At 48.5% G+C, this 21,842-nt stretch overlaps 1 protein-coding gene across 1 annotated transcript in view; it reads right to left on the bottom strand.

Annotated features, from left to right (window-relative positions):
• Positions 1 to 19,856: 19,856 nt before the first annotated feature.
• PALD1 (phosphatase domain containing paladin 1) overlaps positions 19,857 to 21,842 on the bottom strand; it is a 96,700-nt gene continuing 94,714 nt past the window's right edge. Inside the window, exon 20 of the mRNA XM_043985395.1 lies at positions 19,857 to 20,133. Within this exon, the coding sequence (XP_043841330.1) occupies positions 19,984 to 20,133 (150 nt within the window). The 3' untranslated portion in view covers positions 19,857 to 19,983. The remainder of the gene's footprint in view (positions 20,134 to 21,842) is intronic.

The raw sequence follows: 21,842 nt of genomic DNA, 5'->3' as shown, positions 1-21,842 counted from the left end.
CACACATGCCCCTGATCCAATTATTATTTTTTTCAAAGCTTATGGATGGTGGTGACCTATGGGTTCTGATCTAACTTCCTCAGGAGTTCCCTCTCTCATCAGACAGCCCAGTGGGACTCCAAGCCCCCACCGGTGGAGCTCACAATTACTCCCTCTATTGAGGTTAAACCAGATGATCACTGCGGTCTCTTTGAAGCTCTTAGAGCAAGTGGTTCCACCATCTTAGACATCTGAGGGTCTGTGGCCACAACAACAAACCATTGGTCTCCCTGCCTCTAGTCTCTCCCCTTTCCAATCCATCCTCCACTAAGATGACAAGTTAATATTTCTGAAATGGAGCTATGCCACATCACTCCCCAGCTCAAGAAGCTACAGGGGCTCCTTCTTGCTCCCCCAAAAATATCAGTTTCTCTGTTTGATGTTTAAAGCCCTTCATAGACTTTCCCTCACTAACCCTGCCAGGCTTACTGCACATTGCACTCCTTCACATGTAACAGATGCCATCCCCATCTGCTACTTCTTGTGCACACAGGCCGCCTACCCACTCTTGGAATACATTCATCTCATCCCCACCTCCATCTCTTGGAATCCCTAGATTCACTGATGCTCTAAAGTCTGTGACTCTCTATCTTGATTGAGTTCAAACCTTTCTCCACAAATGTTCTCCCCCATGATCTCATAAGAGTTAGCACCTGGAGAGGTCTTGGAACATCAAGTGCCAGAGTCGGGAAGGACCTCAGGTCACCTTCTCCAATCGTCTCATTTTACAAGTGATCTCTCATTTCTCCCTTCAAGTATTAACTGAGTGTGAGCTTTGCCTCTCCAAAAATAAAAGCCCCAGACCCCTCTATCACCCTGGATTGTGGGTGAAAGATCCCAAGTGACCAGCTCTGGAGACCAAAGTCTGCCTATGGGCTGGGCCTCACTGCCCTCAGCCAAGTGCTCCCATGGAGCTGGCTAGGGTGGGGCAAGGTGGTCAGGGCTCTCAGGCTCCTGCCCTGATTATGGTGCTTGGATCCGAGCAAGCAAGCAAGGATGCTTTATATGCACACTTGTCTACTAATAGCAACCTAGAGCCCAGCCCTGATCTTCAAAGCATTTCTGGGACAGCCCATCAGACCTGGTGAGACCAGAGGAGCCAGATAGGGTCTGAGCTAAAGGAGACAATGGTTCAGTGCCCGAGGCCTGCTCCGGTGGGAGCAGGATCAGCGCTGGAGCCAGAGACAATTAGGTCTCCAAAGCTCTAGCTCGGCCCATGCCAGCTCAGAGACAGGCAATACCCACACTGAGAAGGAAAAGTTTTGACTGCAAGTAAATTCTCCCCTGCACATCATCTCCACCCTTTGACCTAGGAAAGACCTAGGAGATAAGAGTGTTGGGCCTATAGTTAGGAGGAAGACCAGAGTTCAAATCTGACTTCAGACAACTGACTAGCTTTGTGACCCTGGACAAGTCACTTAACATCTGTCTGCCTCAGTTTCCTCATCTGTAAACTGAGGATAATAATAGTACCTACTTCCTAGGGTTATTATAAGGATCGAATGAGACAGTATTTGTAAAGCACTTTGCAAATTGCTCTATAAATGTTAACTATTATTATTGTTAAGAGTAGGGACCTGGGGCAGCTAGGTGGCACAGTGGATAAAGCACCGGCCCTGGAGTCAGGAGGACCTGAGTTCAAATCCTGCTTCAGATACTTGACACTTACTAGCTGTGTGACTCTGGGCAAGTCACTTAACCTCCATTGCCCCGCAAAAAAAAAAAAAAAAAAAGAGTAGGGACCTGCTCAATTTCCTGTTTGTATCCTGAGAGCTTAACACAGTTCTAAGAGCAAGACCTCAATAAATGCTTTTTCATTGATCCGTTCATCTATGCCTGAGGCCCAGGGGAATTTTCTCCGCGCCACCCCCCCACAATCCTTACTAAGAACAGGTTATCTTGGGAAGCAGGGAAGGCTTGGTTAAAGGAAAGGTCAGAGGAGGAAGCAGAAGGAGGCAGCAGATGGAAATGAGGCATTGACTGATGTTCTTCTGTCTGAGCAGAGCTCACCTGTAATATTAGTCCGCATCTACCTTAACTCATTTGAGCCTTACAACAGGCCCAGGTGCCATTGTTATCTCCACTTTACAGATGAGAACACCAAAGCTGGGAGATGAAAGTGTCTGGGAGGGACTTTGACCTCAGGGCTTCCTGATTCCAAGGTCTTTCCGGATCTTCCCTCCCTGACCTATTAATGACTGGACTTAAAACCAGCCTACCACCCAGAGGCCTGCTCACCCTGGAGTATCACCCCCACTTTTTCTTATGGTTGAGTCCCATGAGAAGCCTCCATTTGATAGAGGGGCCCAGTCTGGCCTGCCTTCATTCCCCTCCCTGACCTTTCCCAGATGTTCTGGACTTCAAAACCTTCCCCCACCCTGGTGTCCCCACAATTCTTCTCCCTTTGGGGTGCTGCATTCTGTAAGCTCCTTGAGGGCAGGACCTGTCTTTGTTTGTATTGCATTTCTGGAACTTAGTGCACAGTCAGTGCCTAATAAATGCTTGTTTATTTCCTTCGTTCCAAGGCCAGTATTTTATAGATTGCACCAAGCTGCCACCCCCACTCCCAGGCAGAACATCCCTCCTCCTCCCCCCTCCCCATGACAGGCCTCTGAACCCTGGGAATGTTCCCCTTTTCTCTCCACTCCAGCCTTATCTTCCCCAGCTTACAACATTCCCAGGGCCTTCAGACATTCCTTGTAAGGCATGATTGTGAGGCCACTGGGGTAGCAGTCCTTTGGATGCACTCCAGCTCATTAATGTTCTTCCTAAAAGGAGAAGCTCAGAGCTGAACCTAATCCTCCGGTTGTGGTCTGACCCCAGAACAGAGGGACCATCGCCTCCTCCTTGTTCCCGGCCACGCTCCAAGCCAAGCCAGGATGACAGTAGCTTCTGGTCCGCCAAATCACACCGGTGACTCACGCCGAGCTTACACAATCCACACAAACCCCTCCAGGGCTAAGTCAGATAAGCGAATGTCCAGCTCCGCTTCTCCCATTGCCTCCTTCCCGAGCTGACTTTGAAGCCAGGGAGCATGAATGACTGAACAAATGAATGATGCATTTAAAGAGCACCTACTATTGCCAGACACTGAAGATGTAAAAAGTCACATGGTCCCAAATGTTAAAAAGCTCATATTCTAAAAAATAAAATCAAATAAAATAAAAATCAAAAAAACAAAAAAACAAAAACAAAAAAGCTCATATTCTAATGAGGAAGGCTTCGGCTACAAGTCAGATGGAAAAGTCCCATGGTCCTTAGGGGGCAGCAGCAAAACCAATGACAGAACACCAGAAGAAGATGGGTATTAAAAAGATGAGTCTTTGTGGTAAGGAGCAGTTATTATCATAATAATCATAACCATAATGGGGAATGGTAAAAATGATGTATTCTCTGGGTTCAGCTCAGTTCAAGACACTAGCCCTATACCCCCATGTGGAGGGTCAATTTCCTTTAAGAAATAAAACAAATTATATCATTTACAACATAAAATATGAAATATGATTTAGTGATGCTTTTGGGGGAGACTTTAGTTATTTAAATCCATTCCTCTGCACCACCCCCTTCCAGGTGAGACCCTCCCCTGTGACAAATAAAACCTGGCTAAGGGTCAGGGGCTAAGTTTGGGGGTGGGCTCAGTTTTCTTCTTGGGATCAAGGTTTTATCTGTGAGCGAGATTATGACTCATTCAGTGGCCAGAGTCAAGACTTGGCTTGGGCAAGGGGTAGAGTTGTTCAGAGACAGATTTAGGCTCACTATCAGGAAGAAATTCCTAATGATCAGAGCCTTCCCTGGGTGGGATGGGCCATCTCAAGAGGTCAGGGGTTCTCCCCTCACTGAGGTCTTCAAACAGGGACAGGATGACCATGTGTTGGGGAAATTGTCGGGGAGTCCTTGGTCCCTTACAAGTTGGACTAGGATGGTCTTCCTGACTCTGAGGTTCTTCGAATCTGAAATTCATGGAAGCATCACCACCAACTGGCAGCCAGGCATCAGGAGAGGGCCTGAGCCAAGACCCTCCTGTCCATGGTGTGTTCTTCTCCCAGCAGACCTTAGGAGGCATAAAATACTAGTGTTTCCCCATTTACAGATAAGGAAGCTGGGACCCAGACAGTTGAAGGAACTAGCCTATGGTCACAGCTTCTGCACATCAGAATGAATGGAAAGTGAACCAAACTTAGAAAAGGGGGACCTGAGTTCAATCCTGACTCCAGCATTTACTAGCCAAATGACCTTGAGTAAATCATTGTACCTCTCTGGACCTCAGTTTCTTCATCTGTAAACCAAAGGGATTTAAACAGACGATCTCTAAGGTCTCTCTTATACCACACCACCCAGGCCCCTATGCCTCCCATTCTATTTGGACTGTCTGATTAATCACAAAGACAATGAGATAACCTCTCCAGGCTTCTACACCCACCATGAGCTTCCCCCACCTCCTCTCAAAGACTCTGTGCCAAGGAGGGGAGTCCAGGAATGGAATGTTCATTCCTTTCTTCCTTTCTAGGGGAGCAGCTGGGAATATTCCCTTTCCCCAGCCAAGGCTTTGAGGTAAGGTCTAGACAAACCACACAGATACCAGAAATTGAGTTGGTTATGCTCACTGACCTGAGGTTCTACTCTGTAGGACTCACTGAGAGACAAATTTGGGCGACTCAGAATTAGGGGAGGGAAAGAAACAAAACACTGGCCCAAATCATCAAGTATCACAGCTAGAAGGGACCTTAGAAAACGTTGAGTTCCCTCATTTTCCAGCTAGGGCAACTGAAGACCTAGAAGGGGAAATGCTTTACCCAAGGTCACACAGAGCAGAGATGGGACTAGAATCCTGGTCCCAACTCCCAGCACAGTTAGCTGTCTTCATCATCATCCAACATTTAGAGACACAGAACGTCAGGTCTGCAGGAAACCTTAGGACATAGCATGTTACAGTTGGAGGGAACCTTAGAGCATAGGATGTCAGAGCTAGAAGAAACCTTAGGACATATAATGTTACAGCTGGAGAGAAGCTTAGAACATAAAATGTTACAGCTAGAGGGAACCTTAGAGCACAGGATGTCAGAGCTAGAAGAAACCTTAGGACATATAATGTTACAGCTGGAGAGAAGCTTAGAACATAAAATGTTACAGCTAGAGGGAACCTTAGAACATAGGATGTCAGAGCTAGAAGAAACCTTAGGACATATAATGTTACAGCTGGAGAGAAGCTTAGAACATAAAATGTTACAGCTAGAGGGAACCTTAGAACATAGGATGTCAGAGCTAGAGGAAACCTTAGGACATATAATGTTACAGCTGGAGAGAAGCTTAGAACATAAAATGTTACAGCTAGAGGGAACCTTAGAACATAGGATGTCAGAGACGAATGACACATTAGAATATACATAAAATGTCAGAGCTGAAGGGAACCTTAGAATGTGGAATATTACAGCTAAAAGAAACCTTAGAACATATCTAGAATGTCAAAGCTGTAAGGAACCTAAGACATGAAATGTTGATGCTGGAAAGAAGCCTAGAAAATAGAACACAGAACGCTAAAGTGCAAATGGAGAACATTAAAGCAGAAGTATCTTTAGAATACATAGAATATTATGAGCATGAGAAAGACCCCAGATCATCCAGTCCAGGGTTCTTAACCAGACTTGTGTGGGTCAGCTTTAGGAGGCCAGTAAACATGCATTGGAAAGACAGTCTGCTAACTGTAGCCCAGTTCATTGGCTTCCTTTGTAGTCCCAAGTGTTTGGTGTTGTGCATTTCAAGACATGATTGTAAAAAGGGACCTGTGGGATTCTGAAGACTGCCCAGGGGGTCTGGGACACACACACAAAAAATGGTTAACAGCCCCTTGTCTAGTCCAACCCCTTCAATTTCTTTTAATTTTTTTTTCAGTTAACGAGCATTTCTCTTCCTTCCACCCCATCCCATTTGGAAAAGGGGGAAAAACACAGTCAAGCAATTAAATCCCCACATTTTCCATGTGCAAGAATATATGTCTCACTCGGCATCTTGAATCCATCATGTCTCTCATCAGGTGGGTCACGTGCTTCATCACTGATCTTCTGAAAGGGTGCCAGCCTTCCCTCTCCTTTTATAGCCCAGGAGGTGGAGAAGCAGATTGAAGGGCCTTGCCCAAGGTCCCATGGCTAGTAAGAAGCCTGGGAGTTAAACCCAGGGCCCCTGATTTAAAATCCATGCTTTTTCCACTCTCAAGGAACCAACCATCCTATAAGCACCCGCTAGGAAGGGCGGCTGAAAAACACCTTTCCAGATTACCCAGAGGGCCTGTCTTTGCCCATCCAGTTCTCCACAGGGACTCCCAGCACGGCCTGGCCCTCTCATCCACTGCCAGGAAGGCCGGGGACAAGAGGCAGGGATGGAGTGGGATGGGCCTACGTGGATGTCCAAGCATCCAAGTCCACTTCCAGAGAGCCCATCAAAGGACTGAGTCTCCCCCAGGGCCCAATGGGATTGTGCAGATCTGGGCAGTTGTCTTTAATTAGACCTAGTCAAGGACTCTCTCCCCTCCTCCTGTTCCTGCCTCCCTGTTCTTCAAGAGACACATACACCCACCACTACTACCATTAACTCCTACTCAGCCAGTCCCAGAAGATCCGTGAAGGCCAGATCTACTGCTGGTGGATAGAGGAGATCCAAGATGGGCCCAACAGTGCTTGTCTGGAGGAGGCTTGAAGACTTTTCGTGGTTTTTTAGTCATTTCAGTCATGTCTGACTCTTTGTGGCTCCATTTGGGGTTTTCTTGGCAAAGATACTGGAGTGGTTTGCCATTTCCTTCTCCAGCTCATTTGACAGATGAGGAAACTGAGGCAAACAGGGTGAAGTGACTTACCCAGGGTCACATAACTAGTAAGTGCCTGTGGCCAGATTTGAACTGAGATCCTCCTGACTCTGGGCCCCAAGTTCTATCTACTGTGTCACCCAACTGCCCTGAGCTTGAAGAGAACTCCCTCCAAATCAGATAGGGGAGGCAAAGGGAAGGATTAAAAGAAGCTTTCAGCTTGGCCTCAGAAGACCTGGGTTTGGTTCCTGGCTCTGACACCGATCAGAACTCACGGCTCTCTGATTTCATCCTGCCTCTTCCTGCTGTTGTGAGGTCATCCAGTCTGTCCCCATCTGCCTGGACTGCAGCCCCTTCCTCCTCACCTCTGCCTCTTCACGGGAGCCTTGATTCAGAGCTAAAACATTCCTTCGAGCTCTGAGTATCTTCCTGTCCCTTCAAGAAGCATCTTGAAAAAATAGACAGGCCCGAGGAGGTCCGCTGGCCCTGCCTCCCGCTGAAGTACTGAGCTCTACAAAAGGCCCAGCTGGTAATCATTCAGCCAGCTCTTGAAGACCTCTAGAGACAGGGAGCTCATTACCTCATGAGGCAACATATTCCATTTCCAGGCTGCTTAAAGAATTAGGAAGCTCTTCATTAGACTGGATTAAAATGTGCCTCCCTGGAAATGACACAATCCCCTTTTAAACAGTGATCTGACGCTGAACGCGGTCTCTAGAACAAGCTATTACTGTCCCTACAGCTTCTCTAGAGCTTAGGGAACGACGTCCATATTTAAAATCAGTGCTTAAAAATCAGTCCTCCCCTGGCCTCAGTTTCCTCATCTATAAAATGAGGGGTTTGCCATCTAAGGTCCCTACCTGTTCTCTCTATGAACCAAGAATTTTTGTGCTAGGAACAAGGAACACAAACTGCACCTGGAGCAACAGGCACCTTCAACAGAGAAAAGCAAAATGTAAGACCTAAGGACAGGGAATGAAGGCAGGGGAGTAGATTGATGCCACCACTTGGAAAACTGGTCCATGGTGGGGAAGAGGGTGAGGGGAATGGGTAGGAAGCTCCTGCTCAAGTCCAGCCCCCTGAGACAAAGGCCCAGTCGCCCCTCCCTGGTTACAGCTCTGCATATTCTCCCTTGTATCTTTATCTGTGGACACATTGTAATTACCCCTATGATACTGTAAGCTTCTGGAGGGGAGGGTCTATGTTACCCCTGTTATTCAGCACCAGATCTTTGGGCTGACTTTCTACTATATACATTTAGTCTTTTTTTTTCAGTTGTGATCAACTCTTCACGACCCCATTTGGGTTTTCTTGGCAGAGATACTGGAGTAGTTTTGCCATTTCGTTCTCCAGCTCATTTTTTTTGTTTTTGTTTTTGTTTTTGTTTTTTGCGGGGCAGTGGGGGTTAAGTGACTTGCCCAAGGTCACACAGCTAGTAAGTGTCAAGTGTCTGAGGCCAGATTTGAACTCAGGAACTCCTGAATCCAGGGCCGGTGCTTTATCCACTGTGCCACCTAGCCACCCCCCCTCCAGCTCATTTTACAGATGAGAAAACTGAGGCAAATAGGGGTTAAGTGACTTGCCCAGGGTCACATAGCTAGTAAGTATCAAGTGTCTGAGGCCAGATTTGAACTCAGGTACTCCTGAATCCAGGGCTGGTGCTTTATCCACTGTGCCACCTAGATTCCCCAGGAGGCCAGATTTTAACTCAGGTCTTCCTGACTCCAGGCCCAGTGCCACCTACCTATCCCACACATATACATAGACTCTCAATATAGAGTGATAGTGTGTTACAATGAAAAGAATGCTTGCTTTGGAATCAAAGGACCTGGATTCAAATCTCAACTCTGCTGCCTCTTAGCTATGTGACCTTGGGCAAGTCATCATACCTCTCTAGCCTTAGTTTCCTCATCTGTAAGATCTGGCCATTGGAGAAGGCACTAATAATGTCAAGACCCCTTCCAGCTCGGGATCTATGATTCCTTCTGTTGATTCCCTTTGATACAGGCCACAGCCTGTGACACTGACTCCCCTCTGGGTAAACCGTCCCCAGGATAGCCCCAGATGGGGGCAGGGAGCTACACACTCACCCTCTGCCAAGAAAGCTGCCAGCCTCCCTTTGGAAAAAGTTCAGCCAGCTAGAGCTGGGGCTCAGGCACATTGGGGAGAGGAGAAAAGAAACAGGAAACAGCCTAGCGGGATGGGGGACAGAGCAGTCCACGCCTCGACCTCTGCCACAATCCAGACATTCCCCTCTCTTCCCAGGCTGAGCTGTATGCCTGGGTTGTAAGTGGTCCAAGGCCCCTGGGAGTGAGGGCAGGGACAGACTGCAGGATCGCGGGATCCGGGGTCCAGAGCTTTGTTTGGCCCATCTGTAGCCCCATACACCCATCCCAGGTCATTGGGCCAAGAAAAGGGACCTGATTGACTCATACAGGCTCATGGGGATTTGAACACAAGCCTTGGGACTTCCAGTCCATCAATGGTTCTTCCTTTTGTTGGCACCCCAGTGCCTAACAAAATACCTTGCACACAGAAGGTGTTTAATCAATGCTTCTTGGGTTGGAGATATTAGGGTACAGTGGAAAAAGTAGAAAGAATAGGGTTCAAATCCCAACTCTGACACTAATACTAGCTATGTGACATGTAGCTATGATACTTGTATCCCTTACAAATGTTTGGAAGGTACTTGGAAGACCTTAAGGCCTTCCTGGAATACAGTAGGTGGTTAATAAGTGCTTGTTGAGTGACCATGTTTTATGCCATAACAAAGGACTGCTTTTCAACTTCTTTTTTATGTTTAGTTATATTCCTTCCACATCTGGGGGAGGGGGGAGGGGTGCAGCATCTCCACAAGCTAGAAAATCCATGCAAAGTTTTTGGCCTCCCTTTGTGCCAGAAAAGAAATTGTGTATAATTATGGCATTAAAAGATAAAACATGTTGGCATTATGTAACACTATACAGATCTCTTCTGCATTTCTAAGTTTCTAAACTTTTTCTGTGCCACCTATGGCTTCCACAAACTCCCCAAATATTCCCATTTAATTTTTTATCCCAACCTGAGATTTATCAGAAACTATGACTGGGAAAGTCATGATGTGCAAGGGATAACTGCTTTCTTTCCATTGGAATGTAAGCTCTTTAAGGGTAGGCACTGTCTTTCTGCCTTGGCACTGTCAGCATTGAACAAATGTTGTTGACTTGATTTTGCTAGTGACTTTCTCTATAAAGAAAAAAAAAATGGGGCAGCTAGGTGGCGCAGTGGATAAAGCACCGGCCCTGGAGTCAGGAGTACCTGAGTTCAAATCCGGCCTCAGACACTTAACACTTACTAGCTGTGTGACCCTGGGCAAGTCACTTAACCCCCATTGCCTCACTAAAAAAAAAAAAAAAAGAAGTGGGGGTGGGGGAGGAAGAAGGAACTAGACCTCTGGGTTCATTGGTGAAGCAGTATAGTTTCAGCACGGCTCTAACTCCAGGCTTAGAGAGTCACTATGGGCACAGAGCAATAGAGGGACTTGCCCAGGGTCACACAGCTAGTGTCAGGTATCTGAGTTCAGATTTGAACTCAGGTCCTCCTGAATCAAGGCCCGTTCTTTATCCACTGCACCACCTAGCTGCCCCTCCAACTCCCAGTCTTAGAGAGTCACTAGGGGCAAAGAGAAGTTGAAGCACTTGCCCAGGGTCATACAGTGACTTCCTTCAAGGCCTGCAATGAAGCCTAAGTCTTCTGAAGGGCTCCTCCCAGGCCCATGCACCAGAGCTCATTCACTCACAATGGGGAGATGCTGAATTACAAAGGGAATGAAGGGAGAAGAGGAGCAGGCAAAGAAGAGCAAAGAGATGACGTGGCAAAGTGAAACTGAATGGACCCGGCCAAGAGATAACTGCTTGACGTGACTCACAGGAAATTCATGTTTCTTGTGGGCTTGGGGGTGTGCCTTAAGAGAAGACGGGGATCTGAATCCATCAGAGGCAGAAAACTACAAGCCCTTCATCATCATCATCGGGGATTCCCCTGTTTGGGTTTAGGGCTGGCTCTATTTCTCAGGCTGGGGGAGCAAGAAGAACCTGGCCAAAGGGAGAGCTTTTCATCCAGCTGAGGTCACTGTGTCCTGGGAGATGCATACTTCCCATGTCCATCTCCCAGTCAGAGCAGAGAATGTCAGGGGATGGAATTTAGAACATGCAATAAAGAACATCATAGCTGGGAGAGCCCTTAAAACCTAGAACACATGAAAAGCCTTGGGAAAAATGAGCACACCAGTGCTAATGATGGAGCTGGGAACTGGCCCAGCCAATCTGGGAAGCAACTTGGAGGTAGGCCCCAAAAGGCACTAACCTGTGCACACCCATTGACCCAACAATACCAATGCTAGACCTATACCCCAAAGGGATCAAAGGAAGGTTAAAATGACTGATAGGGGCAGCTAGGTGGCGCAGTGGTTAAAGCACCGGCCCTGGATTCAGGAGGACCTGAGTTCAAATCCGGCCTCAGACACTTGACACTTACTAGCTGTGTGACTGTGGGCAAGTCACTTAACCCCCATTGCCTAAAAAAAAAAAAAAAAAAAGACCGATAACCAGAAAAATATTTATCACAACTCTTCATCATAGAAAAAAGCTCTTGCTATAAAGAAATTGATTTCTTCTGTGAGCTTTAGCCCACATTGGTGATGGCTTCTGACAGTTATAATCTTTCTGTTGGTGCTACATTTCTGTAATATTTTCCTCATAGACTAGGTATGTAGTGACACTAAATGATTACTTGGAGGGTACGGCAGCTAGGTGGCACAGTGGTTAGAGTGCTGAGCCTGGAGTCAGGAAGACAAGTTCAAATCCAGCATCAGACACTAGCTGTGTGACCCTGGGCAAGTCACTTCATCCAGTTTGCCTCAGTTTCCTCATCCATAAGATGAGCTAGAGAAGGAAATGGAAAACCACTCCAGTATCTTTGCCAAGAAAACTCCAAATGAGGTCACAAAGAGTCAAACATGACTGAAAAATGACCGAACAAGGACCAAGTAAAAGTGCTCCTTACCACTGGCCAGGAATATGACATTTATTGGAACCCTACCTGGTTTCAGAGGCCTTGGATTAGGACTCTAGCTAAGCAGCCCTGTGCCGGTCACTTTAACAAGGTCACAAGCCTTCAGTTCCCTCATCTGTGAAAGGAAGGTTGTTGGGTTCAAGGATCTCTAAGCATCTCCTGGTTCTAAATCCTAGGATCATCCAAGGAAGATTGAGAAGGAAAAGGAGGGAGCAGAAGGAAAAGAGAGCAGGAGGGATGGGCCAAGGAGCGATGGGATCATTCTTCCCATTTCTCCAGTGACAAAGCGGCCACCGAGAGGTCAGGAGACTTGACCTGGATCATACAGGGCAGCCAGCTGCACCAGAACCAGGCACTAAGCAGACTGACTCACCCATTCCTGAGCAAATGAATAGCAGTGTGCTTTGGAGAGGGGCATAGTGGGCAGATCCAAGTAGTCCTTGGAAACCCAGCAGCAGGGCCGCCACTTTAAAAAAAACCCTGGGCTCTGCTCTACAGGTGACGGTCTGGTGGGGTGGGGAAGCAGTGCCAAGCACAGCAGAACACTCTCCCAGATGCTGGTTTCCTTGGAAAAAGAAGGCAGGTCAACAAGCCCTCTCCCTTCCCAGCATCGTAAAAATCACCCCAGCTGTTTGGCAAATGGTGAGGGGCTGAATCACTCACCAAGTCGCTCCTGTGCTCAGAATGCCTCGGTTGGTTCACAGGATCCTTGGACCTCAGTTAGAAGAACTTCAGAATCCACCTGGCCCAAGGCCAACCTGTCTGAAAATCCCTTCCACCGCACAGGTGGCCACCCAGTCATTGCTCGAAGACCTCCCATAGAGGGGGCTACCCCTCGGCCTCCCAAGAGATGTTCTATTTGGGGGCACCTCTAAATTATGCTGAAATCTGCCATTCTGTCCTGTAGGGATGAGCACAACCAGGCTAAGCCCTCTACCACAAGGCTGCCTGTATGTCCCCCACCCCAGTCCACCCCCCACTAAGTTTTCCTTCTCCAGTTACTTCAATGATCCTCCAAGGGCATGATCGTGAGGCTCCATCCCACCCTGGCTGCCCTCTCTCCAGATGCTCTCCACTTTGGCCATTATCCAGGCATGTGGTACACACAATTGAACACCCTGGTCAAGGTGTGTTTTTACACAGACAGTCTACAGCAGGGTTCTCACCTCCCTCGATGTCAGGGCATTTCTGTTAGGCCACATTCACTTTTTCACTGGCCATATCATGGGAGACTTTCAGACTGGCTGAGTTGGAAGGGATCCCCAAGGCCATTCAATCCCCTCCCTACCTGTCCCTGTGTTCCCTCTATAATGCCTCCAACAAGTGGTCAAATAGCCTCTCCTAGGAGAAACCCCCTGCCTCCTGAAGCAGTCTATTCTACTTGGAGACAGCTGTAGTTGTTAAAAAATGTTTCCTTAACTTATGAAAAATGCAATCCGTCTACAGAGAAAGAACTGATGCTATCTAAATACACATTGAAGCATAATTTTTGTTAGTTCCTTTTTCTAAAGTTTTTTTGTCTGTTTTCCTTCATAACCTGACTAATGCGGAAATGTTTTGCATGACTGCACATGTATAACTTATATTGAATTGCTTGAGTTCTTAAGGGGGGGTGTGGGTGTGGTAAAAAACAGACATATATCCAATTTTAAATCTCACATGGGGAAGGAGAGAGGCAGAGAATTTGGAACACAAAGTTTTAAAAATCAATATTAAAATTTGTTTTTACATGTAATTTGGGAAAAATAAAATTCTAAATACAATTTTTAAAATAAAATAAAAATAAATATTTCCTTATACAAAGCCTCAGTTGACTTCTCTGCTATTTCCACCCATTGCTCCTGCTTCTACCCTCTGGAGCCAAACAAAACAAATCTAATCCTTCTTCCCCATAATAGTCCTTCAAATACTTGAAGACCACCATCCATGCTGCTAAACAAAGAATCGTGGGATCCTAGACCTGCAACCCAAGGAAACTGAGTGAAGCCCAGAGAGGCTGTGACCTACCCAAGGTCACAAAGGCAGTGAACATCAGAGGCAGGACTTGAACCTGGCTCTCTGATTCCACTGCCCTTCACTACGAGCCCCTTCAACAGATCCCCCTCCATCAAGGTTTCCAGTCCCAGTATCATGCTGCCACCCTTCTTCTGGATGGGCTAAGGTTTGTCAATGTCCTTCCTGAAAAGAGAACCCCAAAATGGTGGGGACCCCAAGGTTCTGGATGTGGTCTGATAAGGACAAAGGAACTTTGAAGTGCCCCTGAGAGGGAGAGCTGTATCCAGAATGGTGGCAGAGGGCACCCCAGCCCTCTCCTAAAGTCATCCACACCAGAGTCACCCACCCCAGATCATCAGCTCCCTGGGGGCATCTTCTGGGTGTGCCTTCTCTGACTCTAAATCTCCTTGCCTGTAACTGTTTCTGTGTAAAGGAACAGGGCACAATGACAATGGCTGGCCTAGGAATTAGGAAGACCTGAGTTCAAATCCCTGTGACCCTGAGCAAGTCACTTCTTTAGCCTCCTAGTATCCCCAGGATACTCTAAGACTATGAGTTCTAGATAAAGGATTGCATCAGTGGGGGGTCTGACCCACAGTTTAAGAAGCTAGGTTTATGATGATCCAATGGCGTGAAACACATAAAGCCTTCTGCAAACCTTAAAACTTATATATAAAAAGGGGCAGTGCCTCTAGTTCAAGTCTTGTCTCTGATACATTATAGCCATGCAGCCCTGGGCAAATCACTTAACTTCTCAATATCCCCAGGGCAACGAAGAGCATAGGCTTCTGAGAAGGTGCCAACCTGCCCTGGCAGAGGGAGTTTCTTCACTTCACCCAAGAATGCCCTGTATCAACAGGTCCCATCCTTATCCCCCATGTGGCCGACTGTGTTGTTGAGTCATTGTTCAGTCATGTCCGACTGTTTGGGACCCCTTTGGGGATTTTCTTGGCAAAGATACTAGAATGGTTTGCCATTTCCTTCTCCAGCTTATTTTACAGATGAAGAAACTGAGGCAAACAGGGCAAAGTGGCTTGCCCACAGTCAGACAGTGTCTGAGGCTGGATTTGAACCCAAGTCTTTCTGCTTCCAGAGCCCATGCTCCAACCACTGAGCCACCCAGCTGCCCTACATGGGTGTGATATATTCATGTATGGAAGCGCAGGCTCATGGGAAAGGGAATATGGAACAGGGATTTAAGCTGCCAACCTCTGAATGTCATGTCAGGGTCTAAGGAAGGAGAGAAGCACCAGGGCAGGGGCTTGAGACAATGACGGGCCCATTTGGCCATCAGTTAGAAGGACAGTGACTTGCCTAGGGTCACACAGCTAGTAAGTGTAGGGGCAGCTATGTGGCACAGTGGATAGAGCACGGCCCTGAAGTCAGAAGGACATGAGTTCAAATCTGACCTCAGACACTTAGTAGCTGTGTGACCCTGGGCAAGTCACTTAACTCCAATTGCCTTAAACCTCCGAGGCCATCTCCAGTCATCCTGATTTATGCCTTGCCACTGGACCCAGATGTCTCTGGAGGAGAGAGTGAGGCTGGTGACCTTGCACAGCCCTCCCTCATTTAAATGCAATCCAGAGCAAGTCATGACATCACCTCAGGATGTCATGGTCCTCTTCGAGAATGAAGGACAAACAACAACAGAAAGTCAGCACCATGTCATGGTCTTGGATTCAGAAATAATAGGGGGAGGGGTCTCCAGCACTGATGGTGTGATCTCGGTTTCCTCGGCTGTAGAATGGGATATTCGCAAAGACTGGAGAAATGGAAGCTATTTACACCAGGCCCGAGGCCCAAGGGGGCTCCAGCCTCCTTCCCCACCTCCCCTCCCTGGCCTTTGGCCTTTTGAATTAGGGTTCACTTAGGATGCCATCTCTGAACCCCAGGGCCTAAGATGGATCTTTTACTTGGCAGGTGCTCAGTCAAGGCCCAGCTGACATGAAAACCCAGAACCTGGAGCTGACTTATTTTCAGTTTTCTGACTCTCAGAGCTCACAGTCAAATGTATTTGGTTTACAAGCGCAGAGTGTTTACACTCCAATGGGGCCTGGCTCTGCTGTGATCTGAATTTCCATCCAAGGATGAAAGCCGAGCCTCTGCCTCCCACCCTCCTTCAGGCCCCTGGGATCTGAGCCCACCCCTTGGTGTTGAACAGCACTCGCTGGAGGGGGCTGAAGAGGCTGCAGATACCACGGGGCTGGGGAGAGAGGCCCAGCCTGTCCCCATTTGAGGAGTATTCTGTCCCACGGGGCCGCAATTCTCAAGGGGTCATTGGTATTTTTGGTCTTTGGGGACCTTTACAATCTTCCAAGTTCCTGAAGACCCCAAAGAGCTTCCGTTTCTCTGTGTTAGATCCATCAATATTTACTGTATTCAAAATGAAAGCATCTTACTATTATTGTGAAAACTGTTTTGACCTCGAGGACCCCTTGACAGAGTCTACCCTTTTCACATCTGTGCTTGATTTGGCAGGAGGAAGGCCTGGGTTCAAAATCTCCCCGATAATTCATACAAACTGTATAATGGCCCTAGGCAAGTCACTTAATTTTTCTGAACCTCAGTTTCTTCATCTGCAAAATCAGAATGATGGTACTGACCTCACAGAGTTGGCGGGACGTACTCAGAAAGGGCTTTGCCTCTTAAATCCCTACAGAAATATTAGTTATTTTTAAATATAAGGTGTCATTATTATTGCTGTCCTTGAGATAAGCAGAATTTTGTCTAAGTTCTTAACTTAGAGCTGGGGTTAGGATGTGACCTCCAGGAAGTCCCCTGGCCTCTGGCCCCAAAAACAGCATCACTCCCCTAGCCTGCTGCCCCCCCCCCCCCTTCCAGGGCCTGCCACACCACCTGAAACCCAGTGTCCTCTGGGGCCTTCCCTTTGAAAAATCAACACTAGAAGCCTCTATTAACCTGTAGTAAATGGGTCTATTCATTCGGTAATGAAGGGGTCTAAGAGGGAAAGGGAGAATGGAAGGAGGGAAAGATGAGGCAGATCTTTGGCTTTTCACACTAAAGGGACCCTAAAAGTCTAAGGTCATCCAGTTCCCTCTTTACATACGAGAATCCGCAGCTCTGCGAGTTAGGAGGCCCACATGACCACAGGAAACTGAGGCTCAGGGAGGAGATCTGCCCAAGATCACAGAGTTCAGAGATGAGACTGAATCAGGTCCTCTGATTCCAGAGTCATCTGGACCCGTTACACGTTCAAAAGTCCAAACCCAAACCACAAGCAAACGGATCCTCACAACACTCCCTGTGGTGTGGGCAAGTATTATTTTATAAATAGGGAAACTGAGGCAATGAGGTGACGTAGACTGGGTGCTGAAGGCCCCAGCACAGCAGCAGGGCCAAGGTTTGCAGGAGAATCCGGAGAGATGCTGACCCCCGTCCCTTCACTCAAACTTTGCTTGGACAGATAAAAAGACATTGAAAGACGAATCCTTAGAATCATCATTTTGCAAAATGAACTTAGCAAAGCCGCCCGAAATCTGCAAGGCCAAGTCCAGGGAAGTGATTGCCCATCCTCCCTTCCTAATGCTCCCCAAAGACACACGCACCTATTTTGTGGAGCACACAGAGAGCAGGTTTGGGATGTACCCCTCCACAAAAGCCCATGGGAGAAGGGTCCCTCCTGGGCCTCCAGATCCTCCTCAGCCCTTCCCGTCCTCCCTCCCGCTGCTCCCACTGCAGGAGCCTTCCTTCTCTACCCCATCCCATGCCCTTTGAGGCCCAGCTCATCCCAGACAGTTCTCTCCCTCCCCTGGTTATCCCCCCCAACTAAGGCCCAAATTGGACCAACTCCACCAGGAAGCCCCTGCTGACCTCCCCTCCCCCTTCTCCCAGCCCGTCACGATGACCTTGCCCACCTCTAAGTTCCTACTGAGCCCACTAGGCCAAGTGCTCTTACACAAGGGGCAGCCTTTGCCACCTCCCTGACACATCTGGGCACCTCCCCCCCATTAGCCTGTAAGCTTCTTGAGGGCAGGAGACAAGTGGAACCAGTCATTTCATGTCGCAGCCTCCCATGGGAGGCCCAGGAGCTCAGGAAATGCGCCTTCCCTGGCCAGACTGTGCTGAAGTTCTCCATAGAGCAGAGGGAAGCCCCTGGTCCAAGCCAAGCAGGGAACTCCGTCTCCTGTGTCCCATCTCCCATCGTCGTGCCCCCCAAGCTTGGAGGCTCTGCCCCATCCCCTCCATCTGTAGGCTCCGCTCAACTCCCCCCCATCTACAGGAGCCCACATGCCCACGCACACACACGTACATACCACACATGCACATCAAACATGCACACACATATGTACACACCACACATACACACATTGTGTGTGCACTATGCCCACACACACGTACACATCACACATACATACCACACACATTTACATGCTGCACACATATACACCACACACTCATCACACGTGTCCATGTACACAATACACTCATCACATGTGCCCATGTACACGCACATGTACACACACCACACATATACACACATCACACACACACATGCACACAGCTAATGTTTTCCCTCTGAGATTCTCCCCTTTACACCTAATAGATCTTGTACATACATGGCTGTTTGTATGTGGTCCTCCCCCATTAAATGGGAAGCTCTTTGAGGGCAGGGCCCACACTTCCTCTTCCTTGGGATCCCCAGGGCTTAGCCCCCTGCCTGGCACGCAGGAGGCTCTGTGTAAATGCCCATGCCCTGCCCCCTCCTCCCCATAAGAGCCTTTGGCCAGCAGGGGCCCCATCAGTTTTTTGAAGACATGGGGTCGGGTTCTGCTGGGCAGGACAGTGGGGGTACCCCCTGGAGCACTGCCTCCAGTGTCGCCCCCACCCTGCCGCTCCCCAATCCGCACTGGCAGATTGAAGCTCTCTGGCAGGCCCACAGATGCCACAGCATGGGGAAGAGGAGAGCAGGAAAGAAGTCTGTTATTCCTCCTTCCTGAGGGGTTTTCCTCCATGTTTTCAATCCTCTCACACCAAGCCTGGCTTCTCATCTGGTTCTCCAAGCTCTCTGCTTGACTGCTCCCTTTCAGTGGAAGATACAAACTGCCATAGCTCACAGCTACACAGCAGTTTAAAGTATTTCATCTGAATCTTCACAGAATAAGGCTTTGAATGCATAAAATAACATGCAGGTCTCAAATTGTGTTTCAATAAAACAGTTCCTGGACTCCAGGCTGCCCCTGGCTGCCTCTACAAGAGAGTCGGTCTCCCTGTCTCATCCCCTGCTCCCCACACACACACTGCAGTGGCACCTTCTCTGGTGGCTGCACTTTGGACATTTCCTCCACCTCCAACAACAGGCTTGTTGCTGCTTTCTGACACCCAAGACCAGTGTCCTTGCCGTCCTCTGACAGGACCATGGAGAAGTCAGAGGCCCTGAGTCCAAAGCATGCCTGCTACTCATTCTGCCAGCTACTTCCCCTCTCTGAGCCTCAGTTTATTCATCTGTAAAATGAGAAGGTTGGACTAGAGGACCACTGGGTGTGTATTCCTGTGCTTCCATGGCCACTCCTGGCCTTTGCACACAGTAGGTCTGCACACAGTGTCTGCAGCCCCGAGTTCAATGAAGGCCACACGGGAGGACTCCTCCCTCTTGAGGCTTCTTCTAGCACTGAAGTTGGGGGTCAGGGCAAGCCTGGGGACATCAAAGGCACCGAACTAAATAGAGACTCAGAGCTGGAGCCAAGTACACGGGGTACTTAAGAACACGCGTCATTTGGGCAGCGTGCTGACAGACAGATGGACGGACAGCGAGCAAGGCCCAGCCAGGCCGGATCCTCCAGTGAGCACACAGCACAGGCCATTCCACAGGGCACCCATCCAAGGGGACTCCTCTCATTTACAATATGGTTTATTGTGTCAAAAATGGTCCCTCTCAAAGCTTCCTTTATAAGTAAGGCAGGTTCCCCCCTCCCCCCCAGCACACTCCCCACCCGGCCCTCCTGGAAAGAGACAGGCCTGTTCCTTCAGGCCAGGGCCCATCCCCCCACTCCTGTTCAAACAGGGAGAAGAGGGAAGGAGACCATCACCAGGCCCGGAGTCACCGCCCAGAGGGCATGGTTGGTGCCGGTTGCTCCCTTCTAGAGGAAGTCCCCCAGGAAGGGCCCAGGGCTGAGGGTCTGTTCCTGCCATCGGTAGCGTAACCTCGACAGGGGCTTGTCTTCGATGGCCTCCAGCTCGGGGAAGCCCAGCTGGTTGAGGATCTCGTAGACACCGGCTTTGGCGGCCACCTGAGAAGAAAGAAAATAGGGTGGGAGGGAGGCTATAGGAGACCACGGGGCAGCCACTAACAAGGAGCTTGGGAGGGCCATGGGGAAAGCAGAAAGTCTTTGATTCTCAAGAGCCAACAGTAGAACCGGAAGACAAAAGAGTGTTGGATAGCTGGAAGCCCACAAGTTACAACGTTCCTGAAGAAGCAACCGGCCTCTCACAAACCTCCTCCATCGGCATCTCCATCCAATGGCGCCATATTTGTAAAGTGGCTTAGCACAGTGCCTGCACATAGTAGGCACTTGATAAATGCTTGTTCCCCTTCCTCCTCCTCCCTTCTGGGCTGGAAGGAAGGGGAGTCCACACATTAGTGAGGGGTCAGTTACTCTGATCAAATTCCCTTTCTCTAGAATGAAGAACTGAGGCACAGGCCTAGGTGAATCCTGAGAACAGCATCTTAGTCCTGAGTTCAGGAAGAAGAAGGATGGGGGAGATTAGACCTTCAACTTCAGCACAGACCCCACCCCACACACCCCAGAGGAGGCTCTCCAAAGCGGCTCTTTGGGAAAGAGCCACCTTGGAGAGCAGGGTGTGATGGGAGGAAAAGGCAAGAAGTAAGAAGACCCGGGTTCAGGTTCCAGTCCCACCACTGACTAGCTGGATGACCCCAGGAGAAACATAGCTGCCAATTCTCTAAAATACAAAGCACATTCCCCGCCACAACCCTGCAAGGGGATATCTCAAGCATCCTCTTTATTTTTTTTTCCTCTTTCTCCCCCTCCCTCCCTCCCTCCCTCCCTCCCCCTCTCTCTCTCTCTCTCTCTCTCTCTCTCTCTCTCTCTCTCTCTCTCTCTCTCTCTCTCTCTCTCTCTCTCTCTCTCTCTCGTTTTTGGCATGGCAATGAGGGTTGAGTGAATTGCCCACAGTCACACAGCTAGTAAGTGTCAAGTGTCTGAGGCCAGATTTGAACTCAGGTCTTCCTGAATCCAAGACTGATGCTTTACCCGCTGTGCCACCTAGCTGCCCCCAAGCATCCTTATTTTATAGCCAAGGAAACAGACTCAAGGAGACTTAGGATGAGACCACAGTGACATACACAATTATAGAGTCCCTGGAAAAGCTGTGAGTCTATCCTGGCTCCAAGTGAGATGGCCTTTGAAAAATAAATCAGTGACTTCTTGTTAAAAGTTTTATAGATGCCTTTTGTTTAGATGGTTTATATAGATGGTTTCATGAGGTTATATAGATTTGTTCATAAGAAGCCTTTTGTTTTCCATATATGTGGTGGTGGGTGTGTGTGTGTCACAGTGATTCTGGATCTACCCTCCCCCCCCCCAACATTCCCTTTGTAACAAAGGAAAATAAAAAACAGGTGAGTAAAACCAGCTGATTGTGTTGGCATCTGGGAACAGACACAACCCTCCACACCCACAGTCCCCCACCTTGCCATGGAAGGAGGGAGGGGCTGGAGCTTTTTCTACAGCACCATTCAGCAAACAGCTCACCTCTCTCAGCCTCAGTCTCCTCTCTTCTAAAACATGGTTAGATCACTGACCTAGCCAACTTTCCAGGCGTAGCTTGTGGAACAGAGCTCCAGAAAATATCACACACAGAGGAGTAAACTGAGTCACTTAATGCTGTGTTTAGGAGTCACACAGAGAATCACTGTTTGCAGATCTGTGTATGTCCATATGCATAAGTAAGATAATAGCTAATAATAATGATGACA

This window comes from Dromiciops gliroides, chromosome 2 (genome assembly GCF_019393635.1).
Source record: "Dromiciops gliroides isolate mDroGli1 chromosome 2, mDroGli1.pri, whole genome shotgun sequence".
Lineage (NCBI taxonomy): Eukaryota > Metazoa > Chordata > Mammalia > Microbiotheria > Microbiotheriidae > Dromiciops > Dromiciops gliroides.
This window is presented reverse-complemented; position numbering and strand designations above follow the sequence as displayed.